Consider the following 20,502-nt stretch of genomic DNA (forward strand, 5'->3'; position numbering starts at 1 on the left):
GTCACTGGGTAATGGGGAGGAATGCTGCACAGAGGTGAAAGGTCAATCTGGTGGAGGCGAGAGGCGGAGCAGAGGCACGTCCCTCGTGTTTGAAGCAAACGTCCTCCAAAAAAATAATGAAGTGTGAGTGTGAGTACTGATCAAATTATCAGCCGGCCATAAAGACTTCATTATTAAATACAGAGAGGTCTCAATCACACCTGCTGTCCTTCATACACACACACACACATCACATTTTACTGTTTTACACGCCAAAAGACAAAATAAGAAAAGAGAAAACAATGAGAGAAATAGAAATAGCAAGAGAATGTGAGGAGAACGGAACAAAAGAAAACAATGAAAGAGAAGAGATGAGGCAAAAAGAAAAGAAAAAACAGAAATTAAAAGAAATAAAAAGAAGGAAAAAAGAAAAGAAAGAAGAATGACAAGAAAAGTAAAGAAAAGAAGGAAAAAAAAGAAGAGAAAAGAAAAAACAGAAATTAAAAGAAAAGAAAAGAAACAAAAAAAGAAGGAAAAAAGAAAAGAAAAGAAAAGAAAAGAAAAGAAAAGACCATCCAAAGTGAAGGGATGAGCAGACATGAGATCAGAAAAAAATGAAAGGAAGATAAGAGGGGATGGGATGGAAGAGAAGAGAAGAGAAGAGAAGAGAAGAGAAGAGAAGAGAAGAGAAGAGAAGAGAAGAGAAGAGAAGAGAAGAGAAGAGAAGAGAAGAGAAGAGAAGAGAAGAGAAGAGAAGAGAAGAAGAGATTCCACACAGACTTTATCTACATCCTAAAGATTTGGCCTCTGGCTAAAGTCACGGTGTGATACATAATACACAATATAAAATAATCCTAAAATGAATATGATAAAAGATCTTTAACATTTAACCACACAGCAAGAGCTCTGAAATAATTCATATCATTATCTAATACACTCTCAGATCCATTTACACTTCACACTTCATCTCAATCTCACTCAATATAGATAACTACAAATCCACAGACAGACAGACTACAAATCCACAGACAGACAGACAGACAGATAGATAGATAGATAGATAGATAGATAGATAGATAGATAGATAGATAGATAGATAGACAAACAGACAGACAGATAAATAGACAGACAGACAGACAGAAAAATAGACAGACAGGCAGATAGACAGACAGACAGACAGACAGATAGATAGATAGACAAACAGACAGACAGACAGATAGATAGATAGATAGATAGATAGATAGATAGATAGATAGATAGATAGATAGATAGATAGACAAACAGACAGACAGATAAATAGACAGACAGACAGACAGAAAAATAGACAGACAGGCAGATAGACAGACAGACAGACAGACAGACAGACAGACAGACAGACAGATAGATAGATAGATAGATAGACAAACAGACAGACAGACAGATAGATAGATAGATAGATAGATAGATAGATAGATAGATAGATAGATAGACGGACAGACATAAATAGACAGACAGACAGACGGACAGACAGAAGGACAGACAGACAGACAGACAGATAAATAGACAGACAGACAGACAGACAGACAGAGAAGTAGATAGATAGATAGATAGATAGATAGATAGATAGATAGAAATAAATGCTTGACGAAGGTCAGAATGTCCATTGTCTTCTGCTCTTCTTCTACACTAGCTTTATCTCTCTTCTTTCTCTTAAGAAAAATAACCCATGGTGTGTTTTCTTTTAATCTTTCAGATGCATTAATTCTACAGAAACACTGAATGTTGTGTTTGACATATTCAGAATCGGATCATTTCCACAATTTCCTTAGCTTGTGTACTTTATTGCTTTGAAATTCTGTAAAAGATTCGGTCCTGTTCTCGCTCACTAGTATGTTCTGTACAGAATTTCTCAGACATGTACAGTTTCAGCTTCTCTTAAAAACAATGATAAATTTTCCCTTAGCCGCGTTCGGCTCAGCGCGTGCTCCCGGCGGCGTGAGAGCCGAGCTCGGCGTTTCTGCTGCCTCCATCAGTCACTGAGCACCACTACAACTCGGGTGAGATACGCGTCCAGATCGGACGGATTGATAAATCGACTCAACACTGGCCTGAGGTATTAACTGATTGATAAAGCACTTTGCGGTACAAAGTTATCTTTGCCAAAGCCGTTGGGGAAAACCTGCGGGGAAATCTAATCGTACGTCACTTTCACATACAGTGCAGCTTCTGAACTGGGAAGAACGATCCAAGAGATCTGAGAGACCTGAGAGGGAAAAAACAACAATAAATAAACAAAGAAATGAGATCCAAAGAAGAGGTCTGAGGGCTGCTGAGGACAGAAGTGAGACCAATGCCTTTAGGATAAAGTTTCCTCCCGAGAGAGTCTAACAAAGCAGTGTGTGTGTGTGTGTGAGTGAGAGAGAGAGAGAGAGAGAGAGAGATGGATGAGAGAATAGCGTCTCAGTGGTTAAAACAAAGCTAGTGTGGGTTGATGATAAAATAAATACCAAAAAAATAAAATAAAAAAGCATTTTGTATTTCCGTATCAGAGTACGAGCTCTGTAACATCCGAGTACGCTGAAATGTAATTCAAAATTCACCAAAATAGCTGGATTTTTATATAATCAAACAGTAGATGCTTCACTGTTATTTATTTTTCACTGTCATTATTTTATAATTTATTTATTTTATTATTATGATTATTACAGTTATTTTTTAAACTCGCTCATTAAATGATCTCTAGAAGCCCCTCCCCCTCCCCCATTTTTCCCCCTTTTCCTCCCCCATCCCTAGCAGCTTGGCAGTGCTGGGGTTTGAAACCCCAATCTTCCGGTCAACGACCCAGAGCCTTAATCACTTGAGGTACCACATTTTTGGGGATGACCCCTTCCTGTTCCAACATGACTGCACACCAGTGCACAAAGCATAAAGACATGGATGAGAGAGTTTGGTGTGGAGGAACTAGAGCGGAGACTGCGAGCCAGGCCAGGCCTTCTTGTCCAGCATCAGTGCCTGACCTCACAAATGTGCTTCTAGAGGCTGTTGCTCTTCTTGTTGTTGGGGTTGCCACATTGGATCATTTGGTCCGCATGTTCCAATTTGGCACAGGTTTTATGTTGGATGCCCTTCATGACGCAACCCTCCCATTTAATCCGGGCTTGGGACCGGCAATGCGAGTTAACCCTTCAGTGGCTGGGTTAGCTTCCTGCCCGGGAATCGAACCCAGGCCGCGGCAATGAGAGTGCAGGATCCTGCCGCTGGATCACCAGGAGGCCACAAATGCACTTCTAGAGAAATGGTCTAAAAAATTCCCATAAACACACTCCTAAACCTTGTGGAAAGCCTTCCCAGAAGAGTTGAAGCTGTTATAGCTGTAAAGGTTGGAACAACTCCATATTACATTCATGTTCATGTAAAAGCAGACGTCCCAGTTTTGACCTGGCTCGCAGTCTCCACTCTAATTCGTCCCAAAGGTGTTCTATCAGGTTGTGGTCAGGACTCAGTCAAGTTCTTCCACACCAAACTCATTCATCCATGTCTTTATGGACCTTGCTTTGTGCACTGGTGTGCAGTCATGTTGGAACAGGAAGGGGTCATCCCCAAACTGTTCCCACAAAGCATGAAATTGTCCAAAATGTCTTGGTATGAAGCTGATTAAGTGATTTGGAGGGGTGTCCCAAAACTTTTGGCAATATAGTATACATTCACAACACCTGTGAATTTTCCAAGCCAGAAGCTTCTTCACACAAACTCTGTCTGAAATCAGAAATAAATGGACTCCTCTGGCTGCTGTGAGAACATAAAAAAGCTTTCACACGGTTTTATACGGATATACAAGACGAGAGAGACCTGCTCAGTGTTTACTCGGTTTTGCTTTGGACTTAAGTAACTACAGATAATTAGGCTTTGAGTACACCAAAAAAATGATCTGAAAGCAGTTTGGTTATAAATAAATAAATAAATAAATAAAGATTTGGAAAAACCTCCCAGTTCCCACTTTGCTCACGCTGCTTGAAAGATGAACTGATGTGGTGTCATGGTAAAGGAAAAATTCCTAATGAAGTACAATGAGGTGCTAATTTTGATGCTTTACACAAAGTTAATGCTAATAGCAACTGGACATTAATACTGAAATGATCCTTCAGGGCTGTGAGGTGTACTGGACTGTGTTTTTTTGTTTTTATGGGGGGTTTATTAAGGGTTCAAGCATAAAGTGCTGAAACCTTGTTGTTATTGTAGGGATTTATTATCGTTGTTATGATGATTACTTTTCTGATCGTGCGGAACAAACCGTAAAGCCTGGAGAATTGAAACGGTGAAGGATGGTAAAGTAGGACTCCACCCATCTAAAACTCACCCCGATCAGCCACACGGTGGCGCTACAGAGATCAAAACAAATAAACGTACAGAAATCGCCGTAACTTTTGAAACGCGTCTTTTTTAAAAAAAATAAAAATCTTTGTCACATATACATCGACCAGGCATAACATTATGACCACCTGCCAACAGCCCTGACCCATCAAGCACTGTGTATTCTGACACCTTTCTATCAGAATCAGCATTAACTTCTTCAGTAATCTGAGCAACAGTAGCTCGTCTGTTAGATTGGATCACACGGGCCAGCCTTCACTCACCATGTGCAGCAATGAGTCTCGGCCGCCCATGACCCTGTCACCGGTTCACCACTGTTCCTTCTTTGGACCACTTTTGATAGATACTGACCACTGCAGACCAGGAACACCCCACAAGAACTTTAAGCACAAAATGTTCACTTGCTGCCTCTAATATATCCCACCCACTAACAGGTGCCATGATGAGGAGATCACCAGTCTTATTCAATTCACCTCTCACTGCTCATAATGTCATCGGTGTACATATCCCATCCTTAGGGGTTGGGTTCAGAACACAGGGTCACCTTGCACAAGGGCCCAACGGTGGCAGCTTGGCAGCGCTGGGGTTTGAACCCTGATCTTCCGGTCAACGACCCAGAGGCTTAATCACTTGAGCTACCACTGCCCCCTTACTGAAAGATTTCTGAAAGGCCAAGCTGCTCACATATACTGAGCAAACCATGACCTGAGGGTGAAGAATGACTTTAGGAACCTATAACGCCTTGTATAAAACGTGTTCTTAAAATCAAGGAACACTGAAAATGGCATCAAGTGATACATGGAATTGTGTGTTTTTAGATTCAGGGAATCATACAGAGTCGAGTGATACCCAAGTTTACCAAGTCGGCCATTTTGAGCGTGTTTGAGTGTGTTGAGACGCCGTATTTGCCGAACGCATTGGAGTGTCCTTATGAAACTCGTTAAGTGTCACTGTCTTGTTCCATCTCCAATTTAAGTGCTTAACGCTTGCGAAGTAATACCTAATATCTTTTTACATATGCATTTAAAGTTCTTAAAGTGCTTGAACTCTGATAATTGCTCCTCGCAGCTATATTTTTTTTTAATTTATTCATCCATTAATAATTGGAAACAAAAACCCTGGACAAATGAGATGTCTCAAGTACGTGTGTGTGTGTGTGTGTGTGTGTGTGTGGGCAGATTGACGGTTTTCATTATCGCATTAATGTGAAATTGTCTCCTTACACAACCTGATATCTGCAGGAAGAAATGCGAGTGGAATTTAGTGAAATATGTTTGCAAACCGAGGAAGAATTCTAAAAAAGCAGCAAGTTTTTACTGCTAACAATATAGTGGTTCATTGGTTAGCACATTTGCCCCCTACCTTTAGGGTTGGGGGTTCGATTCCTGTATCTGCCCTGCTCAGTGTTTCCGTGTTCTCCTGTTCTCCCTGTGCTTCAGGGGTTTCCTCTGGGTTCTCCGGTTTTCTCCCTCAGTCAAAAGACATAGCTTGTAAGCTGACTGCCATCTCTAAATTGTCTGAAGTGGGTATGAGAGTGCCCCTGATATAGACTCCAGGTTCCCTATGACCCTGTGTAGGATAAACGCTACAGGAAATGGACGGACAGCTAACTCCCTTTAGCCTGCAGATATCACACGGTGTAAGGAATCAGTTTCTGTTTAAAGATGACATCTGTGTACTGTTCTAACGTTGGCCATAAACCAATCACCATAAGCCAATTATGATAAGCCAATCATCAGGAGTTTGTGTAATATCCGCTCTCATTGGTCAGTTGATGTCCAGTTCATTTTTGCTATAGAAAGACCTTATAGCTGTTATTAAAGTAAAATAAATATATGCGTACACACCTTTTGAGCATTTTTTTAAACTTGCTTGTGTTAACTGACAATCTCTAGAAGCCCCGCCCCCTTTCCTTCCCTTTTCCCTGCCCTCTTCTTCTTCTTCTTCTTCTTCTCCTCGTCACCAATGCAGAAAGTACAAAGGAAGGTATGCAGATGGCACTGGGGTATAATTACATAACGTTTTTTTAAAAAGCAAACCAGATTAAGACCGCTAGCCCGGTTCATCAGCTATTTAATAAATCTTAATAGAATTACTTAATAGAAAATCAGACTCTCGAAGTGCCATAAATTCACACGCACTCTTGTCGAGACCTCGGCGAGGAGTTTAAGATGGCCGCCAGTCACCTCCTTCTCTCGCTCTCTCGAACCTTCTCATTAAGAGAGAGAGAAAAGCTGCACTCTCACCACGTTCGGAGCAATTATCGCCGCTCTCGCTGCTGCACTGTGGAGAGAGCTAATTGTTTTAATTTGCGCAGGGATTTTCAGCTTAGCAAACAAACAAGCCGGAGTCGTCCGTTATTAACAGAGATGCTAGAACCCGAAACGCTACGTCCCACGCCGGCGTTGCCCGGGAGACGTGTTTATAGAAGACTCAAACGCACAGGGTTTTGGAGATGAGCTCGTCTGAAGAGAAGGAGCGTAAATATCGTCCATTAAGGAATAATTCAGTATGGAAATAAAATAATAAAGGAAGCTCGGTAGTAATGAAGGGAAAGTTTGTTAGTGTTACACAGATGATTTCTGTAATTTCCCTTTCAGTATAAACCGCTTGTTCGGGGAATTTATCATAAAAGATTTTCTTCTTCGTTAGAGAATCGAATGCTTTATCTCTTTTCTAACTCTATCAATGGCTTGCCTCAATTAAGGATGCAGTGATTAAAAAATAAAATCAATTTTAGATGTATTTTTAATAAGTATGATGAAACCCGGTATCCGCCTCACAAACACAGCATATTATTTAATTCCACTCATGCTAGTGCAGAAACACGGCCACCGCTTTCACTCTCTAAGTGGAAGTCTGAAAGCTGAGCCGTGTCGAAGGGAAAACTTTGCCACCCTCCTGCTTCTCGGCTTGTGAATTGACTTTACAAGCGTCCGTGTCAGAAAGCAGCTTTCCTGACATTCGCCTCCATCCATCAATCCTGACTGGCCGTAGCTCAGAGAACGAGCGGCCGACGGAGCCAATTAGTTGCCAGGGTGAGCAGCGGGCACTGGTGCCAACTGGAGAGGGAGCCAATTAGGGCCAGATTCAGTCTAAGCAGAACACCGGCTCTGAGAGACGTGACGGGAGAGAGCTCGGCGTGGAGAATATGGAGGACATGACAGGATCTCTGTCTCTCACACAAATCAGCTGCAGGTGAGTGCGATCAGTGAGGAGGAACCACACCGCACCAACACACGGCACCACCAGCACATGGCACCACCAGCACATGGCACCACCAGCACACGGCACCACCAGCACACGGCATCACACCATGGCACCAGCACACGGCATCACACCATGGCACCAGCACACGGCATCACACCATGGCACCAACACACGGCACCAACACACGGCACCACCATCCGGGAATTTATTCATCAGTAACATCTCAACACAATATCTATTAAAATATCTCACTAATACAGAGACCTAATGCTAACTAGCTACAGTCAGCTCCAGAATTATTGGCACCTTTTAACAGGAATATAGAGAAGAGAAGAGAAGAGAAGAGAAGAGAAGAGAAGAGAAGAGAAGAGAAGAGAAGAGAAGAGAAGGAAAATGAGAAATGAGAAATGAGAAATGAGAGAAGAGACAACAAGAGTAGAGGAGTTTCCACAAAAGAAAAAAATTTAAGCAAGAAAATGAAGTACTAGAGAAATGAATGTAAAAAAAAAAAAAAAAAAATCCGTCTTTATCGTAGGCCAGAGGAACCTCTTAACTATCCGTGTTTGACTGACAGACCAGAGAAGGTCAGAGCTGCCATGTTTACCAGCACACCTCTTTTGCCCTGTGGGTTTTTATTTGAAAGCCTGTTGTTTACTTAAGACTAAGGACATATTTACAACCAACATCGGAGCGAAGGAGGGGGAAAAAAAACGACTCTCCTACAAGTAGCACAATTCCAACTCCATCAAGTGCTCTACAGAAGCAGGGGAATGAAAGCGCTGGTGTTTTATCAGTCAGGCGCCTGTTTACCATTCGAGAAATGGGCTTTTGGTTTTGCTAGAACTTTCTAAGGAGGGTGAAGAGGAGGAGGAGCAAAGGGAAAATCATCCAAGCATCAAATAAAAACTAATAGGAAGAGCTCAGGGGTCTATAACCGACTCTAAATACACCATTAGTACCAATAAACTGGATTAATGCTTTACACTGTACACAGTGTCCGTATACACACACCATACACTCAGAAGGTAAATACGAGAGCAGGATCTGAACCCGAACCTTCGCCAAAGCATGCAGCGAAGTATTGCTGATCTAATGATTCACAAAACAAGAATTTTTATGATATAAAATATTATAGTAATAATGATCAATTCGCGATTCATCAAAATACAAATCTCCCAGTTTTATCTCCTATAATAAATCCATAACAGGTTTTGTATCGCAGTACAAATAAAATAGGAAAAGATGTATAAATGATTTAAAATGTAATGGTCTGGAATACACGGCTGAGAAAAGGTCCAGGACAAACGTTTATGTCCAACTCGGCTCCTTGTCAGGCATTTTATAATCATCCCAGTGGTTTTGGAATGGGGCTTGTTCAAACATCAGGTGTCCACATAGTTTTGAGCTAATGTTAAGTTGTCTTTATTTGTCATATATACATTACTGCACAGTAAAAAAATTTCTTCACATATTCCATCATTGGGGGTTGGGGTCAGAAAACAGGGTCAGCCATGATACAGTGCACCTGGAGCAGGTTGGGTTAGGGGGCCTTGCTCAAGGGCCCAACAGTGGCAGCTTGGCGGTCATCTTCCAGTCACAGCCCAGAGCCTTAACCACTTGAGCTACCACCACCCTATTTCTGTTGTATGTAGAAAACAAGAGAAAGAGCAAACTCTTCACTCTGCAGCGGTTATATCGTGCACACCACAAGTAGTTCCTGTAATCCAGTCCTAAGATGCCAAGCTGCTGGACTAGACCTCAGAGGTGATATAGATGAGAAGTTGATGGTGGAGCTCAGTCTATGAGACAATGAGTTTTCTCCAAGTGGTCTAATTTAGCGATAATGATGCTAAGCGATGAGTAGATCCACAATAGACTGTTTCAGAGAGGAAGAACCCAAGCAGTATTTGAGATTTATTTCCAAAATCCGCGAGACAGAGAGAGAGAGAGAGTAGAGAAGGGTGTGGTGGTTAAAAGTTCTACTGTCTCAACAAATCACAATCCATCGGCCATCAAGCAAGTCGTTCCCGACACCGGGGCAGGAGACTGATGACTTGCTGCCTGATTGAAACGTTTGCTCCAGGGAGTGCGCCGTGTCTGAATAAAATAATGTGCTGCATGATTGATTGGCAAGGCAATTTTTTGCTGGAAGGCCTGAGTCACTGAAATTTAAAACGCTATCAGAGCGGTTCGGAAATCTACGCACTTGAGGACGGGTTTGTTTTAGGATAACTTGGATTTCTCAGATATATTCAGGTGTAATCTAATCGCAGACGGAATTTTTAGTTCCACTAACGAGACCTCTGAAGAAAAGCCTGTGATTGGACGGCACAAACCGGAGAAACAAAATAGGGTCATTCATGCTAAATATCGTAGTGTGTGAGGGGAAATCTTTTACAAAAGGTGGAGGTGAGAAAGAAAAATAGCTCAGCTGGGACTAAGCCAGAGTATCATGTGCTTTAGCAATAACTGATCTAATATTTGCGGAAAGAGATTCTCAAACTTCAGTATCAGGTAGAAACGGTGATACGTGTACAAAATCTACAGCAAAAGAGGCATTTTTATTGGAATAGTATTGGATTGCACCGAAGCCGACACGACACTTACGTTCAGGTTTGAACTGAACATCCTCGCAATGCAGCGAGTTCGTTACAGCGTGTTTAACTTAACTGAGAAAACGAACCTTCTCTCTCGCTCGCTCGCTCGCTCGCTCTCTCTCTCTCTCTCTCTCTCGTTATTCAGCTGAATACAGATGATGTGTAACAAAATCAACATCATTTTCCGACAGAAACAACGAGAGAGTGCGTGAGCGAGTCGTCCCGCTTTAGATTTTACGCCTCGCAGCTGTAATTAGAGTTCAATCAATCTCGAATTTGATCCCGTTTTCTGCTTACCTTTCAGAGATCAAGCACAGAGAGAGAGAGAGAGAGAGAGAGAGAGAGCGTCTTATAGTGCGAGTGTGGAGGAAAAATTCTCAGTTTAAATGATTCAGACGTTTAGCGTGACACGGGATGGAGAATTATTAAAAGTGAAGCGAATACATGCGCAAGATTCCTGAACGTCTGTCTTGGTGTTCTTAGCAAACTTCATCCGTGACAATAATCTGTAGCTCTAACATCTTCACATATAAGCTACGATGCAGAGGATGTGACTATTAAATATTAAAAATAACAATAATTCAAGATCATCAACACCGATATTAGGACTAATTAAGCTTGTTTAGGTTAATAAAAACTCCAGGTGACTCTGCGGTGCACCGTCACACTAATGAACACGGCATACGGTACGAGAGCAGCGTCATTCAAAGCGGAGATCAATGATTTAATGATGGAGATCAAGGCAAAGCAGGATACGGCATCACAGGAGGACAATTACAAAAAAAAAAAAAAAGTCAACAGACAACACTAAGTGGGTAAAAATGAATGAATGAATGAATGAATGAATGAAAGAAAGAAAGAAAGAAAGAAAGAAAGAAAGAAAGAAAGAAAGAAAGAAAGAAAGAAAGAAAGAAAGAAAAAACACTAAAGTAGACAAAGTCTTTGGACAACCCTAGTGAGTGATTTTTTTAAAAAATAAATAAATAAGAAAGAAAGAAAGAAAGAAAGAAAGAAAGAAAGAAAGAAAGAAAGAAAGAAAGAAAGGTTTTAAAGAAGAATAGATAAAGAAAGAAAATAAATAAAGAAAAAAAAACTAGCACGGACAATGCTAAGTGACTGAAAAAAAAAAAATAAAAATAACACGCTAGGGTAAAGGAAAACGTCTACTACCTTTAAAAAATAAATAATTGAATAAATATATTTTAAAAGCAACAAATAAACACATTTTTTAAAAAAGAAAAAGTAAAAAAGCTAGCTTAGAGGAAAAAGTCTACTGGCATTTTTAAAATAAATAAATAAATAAAATAAAAAATAAATAAAATAAAATAAAATAAATAAATAAACAAACCAAAAAAAAAGAAATTATTATTATTATTTTTTTTTAAGAGCTTTTAGACAGCATATTGTTCTTAAAGATCCACGGCTATCAGTGTTTAACAACGAGGAAATCCGATGCAATTAATATATTATATATATATATATATATCTCAAGTTTTTGAGTGATTAACGTGTAGATAAGTAGGAGGTTAGTAGAGGACTCATCTTGGTATAGGGATCAACAAAATACTCTTCAGATTAGATATTTAAGGATTCATCTCAAAGAGTTTCAGTTATAAATAAATCTCTAGTAAATTTCCCTGATGAAAGGAAACAAATGAAATAAACACCCCCTAGTTAATAGAGAGCAACATATCAGTGTGCTATAAACAGCAGAGCTACGAGCTGGAGATCCTGACAGAAGAAGGAGGAGAAGCCCTGAATATCTGAAGTCATGTCATCATGAGAGCAGCAGATCTGCTCCAGGTAATTGGCGTGGCTAATTTTGGCACATTGCAGCAATTCAGTGTGAATGCAGCGGAGCGGTCACGAGCACAGATTCTATTGTAGGTGACACGGAGAGACGGCAGGCCAAAGCTGGACCTGAATCCTGATGAGGAGAAGATCAATATCTCCTGGGATGGGAAAGGAGGGAAGGGGATAAAAATAAACTCTCTCTCTCTCTCTCTCTCTCACACTGATGAACACACACAGAGCATATAAAATATTTATCTTTTCGTCTCTAATGTTTTAAAAAATAGGGTTTTTTCTGAACATGACAAAATAATTATATTGAAACATGAGATTCATCCGCTTCGATCAAACCAGAAGGATATTATATTCTAGATTAGATTTGAATTGAAAGGCTAAAAGTTTTAAGAATTAGCTGAGTGCAAAAGTTTACACCCCCCTACTTACTGAATAATAAAAGTAAACTATAGAAAAAAATATATCGAATTTTTTAGATTAAATAGGAGTACTATTGTTTTTGTTTTATTTTTTGTTGTTTTTCTTGTTCATTACATTTTTATTTATTTATTTACTTCGGTGCTCATCAATAAAGAACCTATTTAATATTAATCAATCAGATTTATTCCCTTCAATCCAACCAAGTAAACCTTTAAGAAATTTGCTCAATTTGATTGAACGCCATGTGCTAGCTAGCCATTAGCTGAGTGCAAAAGTTTACAACCGCCCCCAACCCCATTATCCAGGACTTAGGTCAAAGTTAGCTTAAAAAATTAGCTTAAAGCAAAAGTTTACACACACACACACACACACACACACACTCCATCCAGAACTTAGTAAAAAGGTTAGCTCATAAATTAGCCAAGTGCTCAAACAACTAATCCACACTGCTGTTTCCACTGTATAATAATCTCCAGAAATCCACGTTTGAAGACCCACACACACGCCAAAGATCCCGTCTTGATTGGACAAAACACGACGCAAATCATCCCTGAAAGGTGGGTCTAGCGGTGGCGTGCTGAGTACAGCAGATCTCCACATTACCTCCAGCAAGAACTTTCGAGCACTTATTGACGTTCTAGAGGCGATTTAAGCTCATTTCAATTTCCAATTACAAGCCGCACTACAGACCGCGTCGTTCCCGCGATCTGAGGCTAAGCTATCGATCGAGACCGTGCGCGACCCACGCTCCTGTTCCCTTCATTAAAACCCAACTGAACGTGTCAGAGCATAAATCTTTTTTCTTGTTGTTTTAAAGTAATTAGGATATATGAATGCTCCATTTTTTAATATTTACTGTACATAGCATGAGCCATCAGCATCATAAACACAGCAGTAATGAAATGTTGTCCGGTAGATGCAGATTTCAGAGTAAATAAACAAAAATGATAACGATTTTAAGAAATAAAGCACTTCCTTGACAGAAACTCACCTGAAGGTGACGCAGGAGAATAACATGATGGATGGATTTTCCTGAAATCTGCACATTCCTAAATCTTCTGAAATGGCTCATCGCTCATCCTTTCACACTACTAACTCCAGGATTTCATGATTTTGTGAATAAAATCCCATGATTTTGCGCAAATATTTCAAGATTGGAGGCAGATTTTCTGCATTCGGTCAAACCTCTCTTTGATTCATGTGAGTGGAACGTGAAACGTGAAAAGTCATTACAGATGTGTCTTCTCTGGTAGGAGATCTAGTGCTGGCGATTTCACCCATTTAAGGCGTTTTCCATGAAAAAATAAAAGCAATTTAAAAAAATTGACCATTCTTGGCCGCAACAATCAGAAGGAGGTTGGAGTCAGACTAAACAAATTAAACCCATTTATTTGTTATTAGGAATTTTTATTACCCATCTGCAGGAGAGGTACTAATAATAAACTTTTAGTTCAGACCTAAGACGTACCAATTTGTCCACCGCTTGGTTCGAGACACGGTTTTAATATATTTCTGACCAGAATGAGAGCTTTACTCCAAATAGCGCCGTGACCGTCACGTTTTCGGCGTACGTCAAGGAGGGATAAGTCACGTGAAGCGTTTTCAAATCGACTTCTAAGTCAAAATGAAACACAAGCTCTTGGAGGAAAAAATTGTAGATAAAATAAACACTTTAATAAGTGTGGAATATTAGAAACTTTAAATAAGTAACAACATGGCGACCCTAAATTAGCAAAATAAGGTGTAAAATGTCATTTGTGTGATTCATAAGACCTGCCTGTCTTGCCACACACACACACACATATATATACATACACTATATTGCCAAAAGTATTCGCTCACCTGCCTTGACTCGCATATGAACTTAAGTGACATCCCATTCCTAATCCATAGGGTTCAATATGACGTCGGTCCACCCTTTGCAGCTATAACAGCTTCAACTCTTCTGGGAAGGCTGTCCACAAGGTTTAGGAGTGTGTTTATGGGAATTTTTGACCATTCTTCCAGAAGCGCATTTGTGAGGTCACACACTGATGTTGGACGAGAAGGCCTGGCTCTCAGTCTCCGCTCTAATTCATCCCAAAGGTGTTCTATCGGGTTGAGGTCAGGACTCTGTGCAGGCCAGTCAAGTTCATCCACACCAGACTCTGTCATCCATGTCTTTATGGACCTTGCTTTGGTCACTGGTGCACAGTCATGTTGGAAGAGGAAGGGGCCAGCTCCAAACTGTTCCCACAAAGTTGGGAGCATGGAATTGTCCAAAATGTCTTGGTATGCTGAAGCATTCAGAGTTCCTTTCACTGGAACTAAGGGGCAAGCCCAGCTCCTGAAAAACAACCCCACACCATAATCCCCCCTCCACCAAACTTTACACTTGGCACAATGCAGTCAGACAAGTACCGTTCTCCTGGCAACCGCCAAACCCAGACTCGTCCATCAGATTGCCAGATGGAGAAGCGCGATTCTTCACTCCAGAGAACGCGTCTCCACTGCTCTAGAGTCCAGTGGCGGCGTGCTTTACACCACTGCATCCGACGCTTTGCATTGCACTTGGTGATGTATGGCCTGGATGCAGCTGCTCGGCCATGGAAACCCATTCCATGAAGCTCTCTGCACACTGTTCTTGAGCTAATCTGAAGGCCACATGAAGTTTGGAGGTCTGTAGTGATTGACTCTGCAGAAAGTTGGCGACCTCTTCGCACTATGCGCCTCAGCATCCGCTGACCCCGCTCCGTCAGTTTACGTGGCCTACCACTTGGTGGCTGAGTTGCTGTCGTTCCCAAACACTTCCACGTTCTTATAATACAGCTGACAGTTGACTGTGGAATATTTAGGAGAGAGGAAATTTCACGACTGGATTTGTTGCACAGGTGGCATCCTATCACAGTTCCACGCTGGAATTCACTGAGCTCCTGAGAGCGACCCTTTCTTTCACAAATGTTTGTAAAAACAGTCTGCATGCCTAGGTGCTTGATTTTATACACCTGTGGCCATGGAAGTGATTGGAACACCTGATTCTGATTATTTGGATGGGTGAGCGAATACTTTTGGCAATATAGTGTATATATACACACACACACACACTCCAGCAGACGGGAATTATAGCATCACACCGTCCTAATCCAAACAATTCAATTTGATCTCACGGCCCTGGAACAACGTGTGAAATGAGCGATATAATCAATACTGCAGCTTTATAAGCAGCTCACACACTCCGGGGCATGCAATGTTGAAAATAATCACCCTGTCACAACCCATACAGGAAGTGCTCGTCTGAGGGAAGTGTTTACAAAGTGCAATACGCTGCACATATAACCATATCACACGCCTGTGTGTGTGTGTGTGTGTGTTTGCTTTTTTACATGGAAATAGCTGTTTATTGATCATCTTCAACATCCTCATCCTTCTATATAAAAAGAAAGAAAAGTATACGCTATGTTTTTAAGCGCCTTAAGGTGAAGGACGGAGACTAGCGCGTGTGTTAGAGATTAGAAAAATCTAATCTTCAGTAAACACTGATACTTAATTAATCACGAGCATTTCGATTTCAATCAGTTTTTAATTAAAGAGAAATCTTAAATTAGGGTTGTCATGCTGTAAGACGCCATGGTTACTTCGCCTGAGACGTCTGTTGATTTTGTTTTTTCTTCAGAGCGCCACTCGTCCTGACAGACGGGTGTTTTTTGTGTTGACGGATTGGTGGTGTGGGTGGTCTGTTTTCTGATTTTTAGCCCAGGCTTGGTGGCATGACTTCCTGTGAGGAGCCTTGACCTGGAATGCTTGTCTTGGGTCAGTTCTTTGTAATCAGCTGTACAGTTTACATACGCTTCAATATTGGGAATATTTTTGGGCGGCTGGAACGGATTATCTGCATTTACATTATTTCTAATGGGAAAATTCATTTCACAGTACACATCTGCACCTTAATAATAATAATAATAGTAATAATAATAATAATAACGTTCTGTTCCTGTATTAATTAAACACGTAGGACAAATTTAGAGTAAAACACACACACACACACAGTATCAGTCACACACAACTAACCAGACCTCCTGACCTCCCAGTCAGCTGACGAGACCCTGACGTTTCACCCGGAGCCGACGGGGACTCGCCTGAAGCCACGCCGGGGTGATGGAGTCGATCTGCTCTACTTCATAATTCCTAATTATACTCTATCTTATTCACTGCGCTCCATAATTAGCCACATTCACAGGCGGAGGTGTGCTGAAGGTTAACTTCTTAGCCAGAGCACTCCTGAACACGCTTTTATGACAGAGGTAAAATTAGGTTAGGAACAGATTTATATTACAAATAAATGTTTTACGGTGGGATTGGAGGAGTAAAATATTGCAGAAATGATACTGTAAGGTGAAGCTGGAGTGTGTTTTAAAAGCCGGACTAATCCACTTATTACACAACGCTGCTGTATTTCCGTGAACGTTAAGCGTGGTCTTCAGCACTGTAACGCAATAACAACCGAGTAATAACCTCACAAGCAGGCTAAAGAGAACTTTTTGTTTTATTGTTCGTAGAGATGAGGATGTTTATTACGGTATTTATGAATCTATGTAGATGAACAAGATTTATGCTACACTTTCATCAAATAAATAAAACCTTAGGACAGCTTTCTGTACCAGTGTTAAACTTTCACTAAGCTTCCATTTTATTAAATTGTTAATCAATGCTTGACTTTTTATTTCTTTAGTATTTTTAACGCAGGACACTGGACGACACGGCTGTAACTTTCAAAGCCCTATAGTCTGATGGACAATAAATACCCAGGAACATCTATTCCCCGTGCAGGACGGGACGAGACGTACGTTTTTATAGGATTCTCACTAGTTATAACTTAAAAAGTTGTGTGATATACATCAATAAGCGATGATAAATCGAATAAACCTGCACCCATATTCACGATTATATTATAATAACCATGAATTAAATCATTACGATTTATATTTTCAGTTGTTTTGGTCTTTATGCTCTTTCCCCTTAGCCTTGTAGATCATCTATAGTGTCCTTTACATGCACACACATCAGTATACAAGTCCAACTTGTGTATAAAGTACAGCTCTCTACACCCTGGCTCTAATTCTCCCGATTCTCCAGTCTAGTGGTGGAGCTTCATGCATTTTTCGATCATGTAGACAGATTTAGAAGACTCACTAAGAGCTTGGTGCGGATTCGCTCCTCCTCGGCGGTGACCCTCTCTCTGAGCGCGGCTTTCTGCACGCTGTCCAGAGCGGCCGCTCTCTCCGAGGCCAGGATCCTGCTCACCTCGCCCTGAACGTGGGCCTGGGCGTCTGAGTGGGCCTGAGCTTTCACCCGGGCACGCTCCTTCTCCAGCCTACACACAAACAACAACAACAAAAAAACAAAAGCTACAGATCGAAATTCAGACATAACGCTCAGTCCATTACCTCTGTAAGAATGCTACATTAGAGCTGAGAAGAAGCACTTCCAGAGCAGAGCAGTTCGGTAAATTAACCGTGAACACACATTTTGACATTGTTTCCACTGCCAACCCGACTGTGCTGTACCTAATCACCCGAACCTCGACTTACTTTCTTGACAAAGCGTCAGGAGAAATGTGGGCGGGGCCAAAAAGACAGCAGGCTGGTTAGAATAAAACCCGTCTTCGGCTAATCGGACTCTGCAGGATTTCTTCTGATTGTTGCAGCCTAATTTTTGGACTGCTGATTCGCAAATATGTGACCATTAAAATGAATTCAAAGCTCCTACAAATATCATGGAATTCGCTTGATTTTGCGTTAATTTCTATAACTGCATAATACTGCAGAGCCGACGGGAATTATCCTTCTCTTGTCTGACTCTCATCACTTTTCACTAAAGGGTAATCATCAGGAGGAGTACTCAACGGACTTCAGATTCACCGCAGAACGTCTTTCGAGCTCCATGTTATTCATCTCCTCCTATTGTATAACAAAGTCTGCACTCTGTGCATTTTAACGACGATTAAAGTTTTGGCACCCTTTCATGCCAACAACTCAACAAACACCACAGCCTCTGGAAGAACTCCCTGAAGGCGGCACGAGGACGGAACCTCGAGAGGAACCCTTTTCTGAGGCTACGTTAGAAATAAAAAGCACATTAACGACAGAACCAACTATTAGGAATTAGATTTGCATTTGTTGTATTAGTTAAGATCATTTATATTAGTAGATTTTACTATACTATACTGATTATACCGATTATGCTGTTTATCCAAAAACTAGACTTATTTATTTGTTTTGTTTTTTTATTTATTAAAGTTTATGTATTTTATTTGAATTTATTTATTTTTAAATTCTGAAATTTCCGAATTTTCCTCAACCCAGAACCATGGTGCCGATGCAACAGATAGCAGCACTGAGAACAAGGCTGAAGTTAAAAAGTTCCATTAGCAAGTTCAACTCCTTGTTTGTTTGTTTGTTTGTTTATGTCTTAAAAAAAAAAAAAACAGTCCTCTAAAACCCAGCTGAACCTTTAGGAACGACTCCAAGTTCGGTCTGTTGCTAAGCAACGCCCTCGCCACCTTGCTGGCGGTGTGATTTGCGGGGTAAACCTTGGGCAGGATGTTAACTGTGATCTGCGAGGCTCTGTTTTCAATCAAATCAAACAGCCAACAATTTAAAAAATAAATAAATAAATAAGAAAGAACGACACCGGAGGGACAACGGAGCTAAAATACAATTAAACCACCTATATAAAATAAATAAAAACAAACATACTGTAGATCAGGAGGTTAATGATAGGCTGAGAATTTAATTTTCATTGTATTTTATTTATTTATTTATTTATTCACTTTTATTTATTTATTTATTTTTAGAATTATTATTGTTTTGATTATTATATCTTAATATGGTTTAACTCTTTGTATTATTGTATTGCTGTGTTTTTGTCCATTATATAAAAAAATTAAATAAATAAATAAATAAATAAATAAATAAATAGGAAAGAACGACACCAGAGGGACAACGGAGCTAAAATATAATTAAACCACCTATATAAAATAAATAAAAACAAACATACTCTAGGTCATGAGGTTAATGATAGACTGAGAATTTTATTTTCATTGTATTTATTTATTTATTTTTATTTATTTATTTTTAGAATTATTATTATTGTTGTTTTGATTATTGTATCTTAATATGGTTTAACTCTTTGTATTATTGTATGGCTGTGTTTTTGTCCATTATATAAAAAAAGAATAAATAAATAAATACATTAAGTAAAATAAATAAATAAATAAATAAAAAACTAAAAACAAACAAGACGGAAGAGAAGTATAAGATAAGTAAGCGATACACACATCAGGACACACACACACACACACACACACGAGTGTAAGAGATCAGTGTATAGTTCAGTAAATAAATGCACAGGGTGATATTTTGGGTTTGTTCTGAAAGGACACGCACTGTATGAAGAATGAACGAGACGCAAGCGTGTGGAAAAAGAAAAAAGAAAAAAATAAACAAATAAATAAATTCCTACTGATGCAAGAATGGAGAAACAAGGATACACTTCTTTGCACTTCATCATTTAAGAGAGGATTCTTTATCACATTAATTAAACTTGAAGTCTGTGGTGGGAAAAAAATAAACAAACAAAACAAAAGTGAATAAATATCCAAAAAAAAAATTATACACTTAGAATAAAAACCTGGTGTTCCTTCTGAATTATTATTATTATTAATAATAATAATCATAATAAATTATTAATAAAATAAATGATAAAATTAATTTTAGAAATTTGTGTCCCCCCCCTTTGTTTATTTGTTTTTGTTATTGTTTTTTTCACACTCCTGCATTATGGCATGATGACATCCAGCGTCACTTTTAGCAAACAAATGATTTGTGATCATCAGCTAGTTAAAGTGAAAGAGAGATGAAGAGATGAAAATTTCAGAAAAATTGCAGATGGGATCATAAAAATCTACACACCAAAAGGGAACAGATGCCTGAGCTACATTTTACATTTATTCATTTAACAGATGCTTTTTACTTACAAATGTGGGAATAGAAGAAAAGAACGATTTATAAAGTAGAGGATAAATAAAAAAAAGTGCAATAAAAAGGGTTCTAATTGAGTGTTTGAGAAGTGGAGATGGAAAAGTCTGCATTGAGGTTAGAAG

General features: G+C 39.7%; 1 protein-coding gene across 1 annotated transcript in view; it reads right to left on the minus strand.

The window, feature by feature from the left end:
• Positions 1-20,502, minus strand: part of chchd3a (coiled-coil-helix-coiled-coil-helix domain containing 3a) — a 105,914-nt gene that overhangs the window by 47,236 nt on the left and 38,176 nt on the right. Inside the window, exon 4 of the mRNA XM_058417343.1 lies at positions 17,532-17,712. Coding sequence (XP_058273326.1) covers positions 17,532-17,712 — 181 coding nt within the window. The remainder of the gene's footprint in view (positions 1-17,531; positions 17,713-20,502) is intronic.

This window comes from Hemibagrus wyckioides, linkage group LG19 (assembly GCF_019097595.1).
Source record: "Hemibagrus wyckioides isolate EC202008001 linkage group LG19, SWU_Hwy_1.0, whole genome shotgun sequence".
NCBI lineage: Eukaryota > Metazoa > Chordata > Actinopteri > Siluriformes > Bagridae > Hemibagrus > Hemibagrus wyckioides.